The sequence below is a fragment of the Ictalurus furcatus genome, chromosome 13 (assembly GCF_023375685.1).
Source record: "Ictalurus furcatus strain D&B chromosome 13, Billie_1.0, whole genome shotgun sequence".
Taxonomy (NCBI): Eukaryota; Metazoa; Chordata; class Actinopteri; order Siluriformes; family Ictaluridae; genus Ictalurus; species Ictalurus furcatus.
The window spans coordinates 21,207,276-21,217,918 of record NC_071267.1 but is presented as its reverse complement, the minus strand read 5'-3'; the positions used below and the strand labels follow the sequence as shown (position 1 = coordinate 21,217,918).

Here is a 10,643-nt window from a genome sequence, read left to right as displayed (position 1 = left end):
ATAATAAAGATGAGACAACTTAGACTGATTTAACATAGATTTATTGGTTTTCACTTAAAATACAAAACCATGGAACTTGCACATAGACTTAATGTTTCTACACATTACACAACACTCACTAAATTACGTATAGATTTCCCTTTTTCTCCTTGCCTTATTCCAATGAAAAGTCATCATAGCAGCTACGGTGATCTTATAACTTTGAATCTTAACGTTCAAATCTTCACATTTCTACATTTCACTTGGAGTAAATTAAGGAAACGATTGTTTCTTTTGAACAGTACATGCATAATGGATAATTGTGTGTTTGAGTGTCATATGAATTGTTGTACATTGAGCTACCCGTTTATTGGGTACACCTAATAATGTGTTGTGGCTCTTTTGCCCTTTAGAAATGTCCTGATTGCTGGGTACATCTCTCAGGCTACCATAGCACTCCTATGTTCCTGGAACACTGGAATGATACTTGTCTCATGGTGCAGTTTCCATCCAAGTGTAGCTACACAGCAGAAAAGCAATGAGCCTGGCCAGTATGCCATACTGTTCCCACACCATTCACTTGATCCTGTTGTCAGTGTGGATACCTGATCTGATAAATGTGTATATAACGGAATATAAACAGTCACACTGTTTATTGTGGATAAACACAGGTTTTCTGTTTATCCACAATAAATAAAGTTTCTGTTTTGGTACCTGTGTAATTTTGCCCAGAATACATTTGGGGCTGTCCAGTGAATGAGGCATCTTTTTTTTTTTTTTTTTTTTTTTTTTTTTGTCTTGCAAGATGCTGACCTGAGATAAATTTCACAGCAAAAAAAAGTCTTATAACATTAACAATCATGTGTCAAGAGAATTTGATATAGACTGAAATCTGACTCGTACGGTACTATTTTTTTTATTATTATTTAGATACAGAACTACAGCTCTTGTAACGAGTCTTCATGCAATTTCAGACTTATTTTAAAGTGAGCTTGATTCATTCCAGCCTCTCCTCAGTGAGAGTGCAGATGATGGACCAGCTCTTCTCCTTTTCCATGTGGATCACTAAAATCCTTTAATACACACAGTGCTAATTACCATAAATAATCATATGATCTCGCAATAAATATTATCACTTTACACTTTTCAAAGAGCATCAACTTGAGGGTTTGGGTGCTTCTAAAGTATGTAGTCCGTTTGAATTGAACCCTGGTGCATCTTTACACAATAATTATACGCAGGGTGTGGACCAAAACAAGTCAGCTGAGAATGTCTGAGTTATGTGGTTTCTGTGATTCCTGTGTGATTCCACACAAAATCGAGTGCAGTTCGATTGCAGGAGGTGAATCAAACGTCTTGCATTTTGGGTGCTGGGCAGCATTTCTTTGTCCCCCCCCCTTCTCCCCCTTCATGCAAGCTGCTAAACTGAGCTGAAGACCAGAGCTGTAGCCTTGCAGAATTGTGATGTTCTGGATATTTGGACCGACAAATGAAAAGAGGAAAAACACTGATTTGCTATTAGATAATTATCTAATTAATATTTAATTTGCACCTTCTCTCTACTTAAATGATGTCTTTGTGATTTCTATGTTCAGTTGGTTTGATTACCTTGTTCTTTTGTGTATTTCAATTTTACAAGTATGTTTTCAGCCGTACACATCCATCAAACGTTTTTTTTGTTTGTTTTTTTTAATGCTTTTTAGTGTTTACTTGAGTGCAGCGTGGAACCAAATCAAACAATAAATGAACCAAACGTATATAATTTCACTCCAATTTGGACTCTGCAAATGGACCAATTCCCTTCATCTCAGAAATGAGCATGTATATTAGAATATATTTTTGCAATTTTTCATTTTTCCCTTCCTTTAATATGATAAAAGCTGTACTGTTTCCTTGTATCAAAACCTCATCAAAACACACGGTGGTATGATTGTTGTTGTTTTTTTTGTTTTGTTTTTTTTAAACTATTTTGTCAACCCCATCATAAAGTATTTCTATTTACAAGTCCTAAGCCAGACTCTTACCCTATCTGTAGTATTTTTAAATTCCAGCATTGGTCTGTTTTTTACTTCCTTACATCTACATTTCACATGACTGATATTTCTTTTAAACAGATTCTCTGTATATCTGCACAAGAAATTATAAGATGAAGGTGGAGCACAGATAACGCTATTCAGCTACTGGCTGCAAATCTAAAATGGCTTCCCAGTGCAGGCTAGATTGTAAAAGCAGAGAGCGAGCCAGAGGAATACACGAGGAGGGAAGGAAGGCAGTGTAGCACAGCACGCAGCCTGCTAGTGGAAGCGGCTCTAGCGTTCCTGACCTAGTTGGATCTACTGAAACATCAATTCAAGATGAGACAAAGCAATGTAGACGGTGAGGGTGCAGCTGTGAGATCAGAGACCTGGGTTCTCCCTCAGAACGTGCTGGAGGCAGTAGTGATGCGCCTTCCGATGTAAACACTGAAAGAAATAGGGAGAAGACCAAAAAAAATCAATCAGTTAGGCATGAATATGTACAGCTCTAGATTCTATGGCTTCATACGTGTTTTATAGTTCTACCTATAGGGGCTTTTAAGTATTCATCTTTATCATTTCACACCTGACGGGTGACTAGCTCCGAGTTACTGTGATGTCAGGATGTTGGGGGGAAATGTTTCAGCTTAGATTTCTACTAATTAATAATGAATCTCACCTAGATATTGCAATAATTTTTGGCTAGAATTCAAAAGATGTCTGCTACCTTGGTTTAAGAATTCAATCTGGCATTAACCATGTAAAATATCTTAATATTTTGTTGGCCACCGAGGTGGGTTTGGCACAAACATTCTAAGTTCACCTTCCATATTTTTTATTAACTATTTGGAGACATTTTACTCATCCCTAATTTCCTACTTATTCCAAACATGGATAAATTCTTTAATGAGCAGCACCAGGGAAGTGAAAGCTCAAGTGTGCTGCTATCCAGTCCTATCTTTTCCTTGTCCAATTAACTAGGTTAAAAAGGCTAGGCTTATAATTAACTCAACTCAATTAGATTGTCATACTCAAGTTAAATAAATTCTGTTCATTACTACTGTGGAAAATAAGTGAGTACTTTGAATCTTTGGTCTTTAAAGGTATCTTGTTTTATACTCTCAACAAAAAGCAGAAACTATCAATTCAGCTATGAGCTGTGGTGTCATTTGGACAAATAACCATTACCTAAAGTCATTATTTGAGCTATTGTTGTCTTCTTTTAAGTCTCCACCTCCCATGTGGTAGAGTCATTATGTTTGCGGGTTGTCTGCCTGAGATTCTTATTAGAGCGCTGTCTCAAGAACAAGTGGTTGAATGTTTGTAGGACGTATATGGAATGATCATTGTAAGCAGCAGATGAGCGGATTAGGTGTTGAAGGCCAGCCGGCAGAGGCAGTGTGACGCTCTGGACACTGTTCTTCTGGGAAACCTTGAGTCCTGGCATTCATGTGAATGTTACTTTGACACGTACCACCTACCTAAACATTGTTGCAGACCGAGTACACTCCTTCCTGGCAACAGTATTACCTCATTTCTTTCTCTTGTTGGTAGAGGAGTGAAGTGATGGTCAGGATATGTAATATATTTTTCCTGGGCGAACAAGCAAGTGATTTGTCCTCCTCGCTAATCCAATATTTGTATATCTTTCTAAAAGTTAAACCGTGATTTAGCTTGTATTACCAACACCAAGGAGAGATGTAGATTTAGCAGCACTAAGTGGCATGTGAGCAGAGGATTCAGACTGAATGCTTGCAAGTGAATCACCAGAGAACCACTGTGGCTTACGTATCTGGATGTCCTAGAGGCCCACTGAATAAACCGGCATGCCTGTTAATACTGTACTGCTGTCTCATGCTAAAAGCAAGCCAGTGTCGCATTCCAAAATGACCACGGTTGACCGTATTGAAGACAGTGTCAAAATAGCTCACACTCACCGGACATCGGGTACAAGTTAATATTATAGTGCAATGACGAACACAACGCAGTGGATATTACATAGTTCAAAGGGGGCTGAGACTGCTTGGATCTGGGCAGTAGGAAAAAAGAGAGGGCACAACACGGTAGTCACAGTTTTTACAGCTTGGGAGATATAAATGTGAAATTAGGTTATGAACGAATATTTCAACTGGATAGTATTAGCAATGAATTATGTCAAGACACATATTGGAGCCCTAAGTACCCTATATTATATACCCTATAAGTACCCATTCTCTATACTGTGTGTGTGTGTGTGTGTGTGTGTGTATGTACTCTATACTGTGTGTGTGTGTGTATATCGTGACATGGTATGACTGGTATCCTCTCTGTACTGTAAATATCTACAGATGTAAACATATTCCCAAAAATGCATTTGTATCAAAAACCCAAAAGCCAATGCAGAACATTTTTCTGAAAACAAACAAAAAATAAACCTCATGACATGGGAATCTAAAACTAGGAATCCATCTGAAATTTCTGATAGCATAGGTATGATATTTATAGAAGAACCATATTATTCAGACTCCTTGGAGATAGTTAAGCTATAGAGAATACAGGAAGTTATAAGGATGTTAGGAAAACTAGAGAACGCTATATTCTGCTAATTTTCTGTTACCTTTTAAACGTGGACATGCAGACAGGGGACAAATTAATGGAAAAACTAGTGATGTTATGCTGTAGGGAGCATTTATTTTTTTCTGTCCAATTGGCGACATAGATGGATGGGTCATTGCAAAGCAATATGAAGTTCTGTCTGATCACCTTTATCCTGTGATAAAACTTTGCTATCCTGATGGAAGTGGTCTCTTCCAGGATGACTCTGCCCCCATCCACAGGGCACGAGGGCCTACTGAATGGTTTAATGAAGATGAAAATGATGCAAGTCATATGCTCTGGCCTTCACACTCGCCAGATCACAACCGAACTGAATATCGAAGGGAGATTTTGGACCAATATCTTAGACGGCGCTCGCCATCACCATCATCAAAATTGAGGGAATATGTTTAGGAAGAATTGTGTACATTCCTCCAGTACTCGAAGCATTGCTAGGCTGTACTGAAGATCTTGTGGTGTCTTGTGTCAGAAAAAATTACAACTGTGTTTGTGTGCGTCACTTACCCGAGCCCCACGGCGAGGATGTGAGAGACGATGAGAGATGGGAGGAAGACTTTGAGGAACTCGGCAGAGAAGATTCCTCCCTTCTTCATCACGCTAGTGTTCCTGATACTTAAGGTGCTGGAGCGTTTCGGTTGCTTCAGCAAGAACTCCCTGAAAACATCAAAGCCATTTCTTTCACTCATGTTCTATAGTCAGGCCCTAAACACAGTACATGCTGGAGCAAAAAATAGCAAGCAAAAAGATGTTTTTAAAAATTTGCTTTTAATTTAGCAATAAATAAAAAGTAAAAACACTGAAGTGTTTGGGGTAAACGTCCATCCATCCTTTTTCCATACTGTTTATCCTACACGGGGTCGCAGGTTCGAACTCTGGGCACAAGGCAGGGGACACCAACCCATCGCAGGGCACAATCATTCACACACTACAGACAATCTGGAAATGCCAATCAGCCTACACCGCATTTCTTTGGATTGGAAGAGGAAACCAGAGTACCCAGAGCAAACCCCCCAAGCACAGGGAGAACATGCAAACTCCACACACACAGGGCAGAAGTGGGAGGCAAACGTGCTAACCACTAAGCCTCCATGCCCTCCTGGGCTAAAATTGCTGACAACCCACAGACATGTCTACATTGTTCCATTCAGTTTTAATGGCCTCCCACAAGAAGCTGTGTTGGCTGTCTTAACATGAAGTAGCTCAAAGTTTTTTGGCCAATCAGATAAAAAAATCTGATTTTTTTTTTGCTCCAGAGTATACTGTACATGTTATTATGCAGCATAGAACTGTCAAAAAGAAGTTGTAGAGTTTTGATGTTAGATCATTTTGCCTTTAAATATGATCTGCTCCCTATCTCTGAGACAGTCAGAGAGAAGTAAAGCTTTAGCAAAGTGTAACAAAGTCTACAGGACGGGAGTTTGAAGTTTCATTTGTGTTATTCACACAAAAAAATGTATCTTGGGGGGATGACTGGCTGTAACTGCTGTAACATCTGACTATGTTATATATTACTATACAGGGACTAGCTTGATCCGTGGATGCTCCACATCATTACATAATCATAAACAGATCAAATATATATTCTTTAATAAAGAAAAAAATCTGTTCATGTTGCTGTGGAATAATGCCGTCACTGAATATTTTCCTATAACTGCACACTGTAACAATTGTGTGCTGTTTGTTGATAATGTTTGTGTTTGTATAGTATTAAACAGTATCAGTCAGACCATTTTTATATATATTATATATATATATATATATATATATATATAATGTTATCATTAGTGTTTATTTACAACATTAGTGTTGTAATAATGAAAGTGTGTAATGAGTATGTGATTTACTTGGGTGGGATGTTTTCTGGACGACTCGACCAGTCCCATATCCAATCAGCGTTTTTCTTCATCAGGTTGTCAACCTCTTTCCTCCTTTCCAGAAAGTCTTCATCAGACTGAAAACAGTTACCGGAAGCACATTTTTCATCCTGACACAATGATAATTATGGTCATATAGTAACCCAGTATCATCATATCTACAGCAGGTTTGTAAGTAAGGCCTATCGATATCAAAATCTGTACTTTAACTTTGACTGATTCATTCAGCTAATAAGATTCAGTAATTCATTACAGGGTTTGGCAGACAACCGCCACTAAAATATACCTGTGAGCTGTTTTTCTCTCCTGAGCTGTGGACCTCTGAGCCTCTGCTTAAGTGCAAAGGAGTCTGGGACCTTGGAGGACTAAACAAGTAAAAGAAGACGACGTTCAAATGCAAGTCCAGTCTCTTTCTTTGAGACTACATAATATGTGATAATACGATATTTTCAGCAATAGCAATAGTTTTGTAAATCTACTTTGTAATCCTTGGGTTTCAGCATGGTTAATGAATGAACCATCAAATAAATGAATGTTGACCTGTCACAGGGCAAACTTCCTCTGGAGCTACTCCTGCCAGACTCGTGCTGAGCGTCCAGCAGCATCTTCTCCATGTCTCCGGACGGAGCTGAACTCTGAGCATGATCCTCCACTGCTGCTTTGGGAGCTCCTCCACCTCCGTTATTGAAGTGCAGCTCGACCCAAGAGCCTGCCATCATAAAAACAAATGTCTTCACACCTTGTTAGGTCAGTCTGGTGATGTTGAAGGTATGCCTTAGCTAATATTTATCCCATTCAATGATGTTTTTTTTTTAAATAAAATTTTTTTAAAAAAAACACTGAAGTGTAATCCCTGACCAAGGTTATCATGGATACAAGATATGGCCCAAAGTAATAGACTTTGAAGGAAAAAGTGCCTCAATCTTTACATTGTTAGATGCCCTTTTAGGTGGTAACTACATTACAATTAACTTAACGTTACTGTATCTACATTTTTTTCCCAGATAGCCTTTAAGAATGACTGACAAAAAAAGAACACCACATTGAAATCATTCTCACATGACACTGATGCCAAACTTATTAACAAAATCAAAACACTGGAAATGTTACAGACCAACCAAGAACATCGACTGATGAAGGCATAACCACGTCGTGCTGGCGTACATAGTCCCCTTTTTTATAGAGATTTTTGGGACACCATGGGACAAAGGGTTTTTTTGTGTCATGGATCATTTATGCTATGCACTGTATGTTGTATTATACTAATATTACTATGAATCAGTGATGGGTGGTCATGATATTGAATGGGATGGGTAAAAAAAAAAAAAAATACTGCCACCCATCAGTAACATGCCATTATTATTATGAAACCATTAGAGTTGATCCTTACAGCACTGTATAGTCTCATCCAAATATGCATGTCTCACTATATGTCTCTTCCAAATAACAAGCATGAAAATCTGTGCTTGCGATTAGCTTTATCTTTCCATCAAACCAAGGTACACAAAAATTATGTTTCCACGGTTCCGTCATCCCTTTATTTAGTTTTTTATGTTGATTGGGCATTGTATGCTCAAGCTCTTTACTCTTTCTCCTCCAATGATCAAGAAAGTAATCTAGCTTATGTTTAATACACCAACTGTTGATGTATGTACCTTTTCCATCACTACTGATCACGTGTCATGGACGTGTCAAACACAAAAGCAGGGTTAAATAAATTATCCCCAAAGGACACCAAATCTAGAGGGTATTTCACTGTGTAATCACTTAACATGACGATCAACAACCCAGTCTGCTTGTAGCTGTTTATGATGCTATTATTCTTAGTTCCACAAAAGTAAACCCATCCAGAAAGTCATTTGTAGTGTCTGGGATTGGTCAACAATGATCACAGCAGTTAAACATGTATACACTGGACAGACGGCTCATTTGCTTATAGCAGCTTTCTGAAATGTGTTTATTGAGAAGATGAGTTTTTAACCTTGTCACAATTATTACACAATCCTCTAATCACAATTACATGACCTGGTCAAAATTTGAATTGATCACAATTAATCAATTTATTGAAGAATCACGTTTCCATGTAAATATACATGTAGTAAGTAAACATGACATTCATTCCAAGTTAGTTTGTCATTATATATTTTTTCATCTTTAGATCTGTGAAGTAATTCTCACTCTAGTTTGTCATATAACAGAGGACGTTGGGTAGTCATGGCTTGATGGGCTTGAAATGCGGTGTTGGTAGACAAAGAAAAAAAAAGTATAGCCAGTGACAAGGTTATAGACACTCGGTTTTTCATCCTAAATATCAGTAGTAGGGCTGCTCTTACTAGATCAGAATTGATCCGATTTTTCTTCTGCCATGGGCATGTGTAAAGATCATCCACATGAATAGAGGACATACAACTCCACATCTGGAAAGGCAACACAGGCTCACAGAGACCGAGTTCATTTACTCTGATCCAGTACTGTGAGGTCAACATTAGAGGAAGCTTGATATCGTATCAAGAATGGAAAAAATGGTATTGAGACACCATTTAAGAAGAGGTATAACAGTATGGCTCAGGGATGAAGGGCACCAGATCAACAAAGGACAGGTGTGTCTGAGCTGGTGTAAATACAGGCTGGAAATAGCTCTTCTCGGTCATCGTGTGCTCATCAGCCAATCAGATCACAGCACAGACCCCGCCTCTCTAGCGTCATACTCTGAATGGAGGAATGTGCTTCTCCCTCCATGCTGTTATTGTTGTTGTCGGTGTTAACACAAAGCATGTCACAAATGACAGATTTCAGATGACAAATTACAAAATAGAAATAATAAATATACCAGTAACTTCAACGGCTTCAAGTGACATTTAATTGACAGTGGTGACGTCAGCGCGTCATTCATGTGTGTTTACAGCAAATGCTTATTTACAAATATTACAATGTTTCGAAGCAAGAAAAAAAAAGCACTACAATACAACAGTTATGGTTAAATCCCTCCTTTCATGTCGGCGTGATGAAATATTTATTCATGTTATAATATTGTATTGTATGACATTAGGATTATTAGGATTAAAAATTAGGATTATTTTTGTTTTTACCTTGCAGATTCTCCTCGGGAAGACTTTGTTTTTCTGTTGACATGATGGCAGAAAGGCCCCAGTCACACCTCAGACAATACAGTCTCCTTCAAACTGCTATTTATCTGGATTGAAGTAAAAAGATCAGACGGCGCCTGGTCGTGTTCAGACAAGACAGATTTACAGAGAAGCAGCATTAGTTGCTTCACTTTTACTCTTTAATGCCGCATAGACAGCACACGTGTGTTCATGTGACTCAGTACGGAATCGGTGCCACTTCAATACAAAACCTGAGCAAACACCGTGACGTCACCCTCAGCTGTTCTGCTGGTGCATGCTGATTGGTGAAAATAGCCGCCCGTCAGGCTGAGAACTGCTAAGCACCGCCCACGAGGCCTGTGAACTCCAAACGAGGTTGCGCAAAACACCAAGAGCTGGAATAACCAGGGTTGCCAGATTGCAGGTAAACGAATCAAAACATTCAATAGGTAAGCTGCATTACGAATGGGTTTTAGAAGTGTTGTTAAATCGTGCTGGTCAGACACGATTTTAAAGATCGCTTGCTTTATTTTTCATTTCTATTAATTAACTAATTACGTCAATTATTTAATTATTTACTTATTTAATGACCTATATTTAGATGAATTAGACGATTAAGATGAATGACCTGTAAAAAAAATAAACCCTTTGTAGTTGTTCATCCTCTTTCAGCTTAATTATACTCATTGAATTAACTAATGAATTAAATACATTTACATGGATTCATTTAGCGCATGCTTTTATCCAAAGCGACTTACAAATGAGGAAAACTCAAGCAAAGCGATATATCAAGCGGAGAACAATACAAGTAATACAAGATTTATAATTGAGTTCTAGGGAAGCAAAGTGCACAGAGTAGAGGTCTAAGAGCCATTGTAAGGTTTAAAAAAAAAAAAACATAAGGGATGGGGCAAGTTAGGGGTTAAAATAATCAATTAATTAATCATCAAATAAAATAATTGAATGTTTTTATTCATCTTTAAAGATGAATGATCTAAAAAACGGTTTTTGATCCGCATATTTCTTGGATTTAGCACAGGTTTTACGCCGGATGTCCTTCCTGACACAACCCT

At 38.1% G+C, this 10,643-nt stretch overlaps 1 protein-coding gene across 1 annotated transcript; it reads right to left on the bottom strand.

Annotated features, from left to right (window-relative positions):
- Positions 1-24: 24 nt before the first annotated feature.
- Positions 25-9,916, bottom strand: bnip3 (BCL2 interacting protein 3). The gene is made up of 6 exons (XM_053639468.1): positions 9,553-9,916; positions 7,004-7,172; positions 6,750-6,828; positions 6,434-6,540; positions 5,094-5,243; positions 25-2,441 (listed from the first exon to the last, which is right to left on the bottom strand). The coding sequence occupies exons 1-6, from the start codon at positions 9,593-9,595 to the stop codon at positions 2,396-2,398; spliced, it is 594 nt and encodes a 197-aa protein (XP_053495443.1). The 5' UTR covers positions 9,596-9,916; the 3' UTR covers positions 25-2,395.
- Between the last annotated feature and the right edge of the window lie 727 nt (positions 9,917-10,643).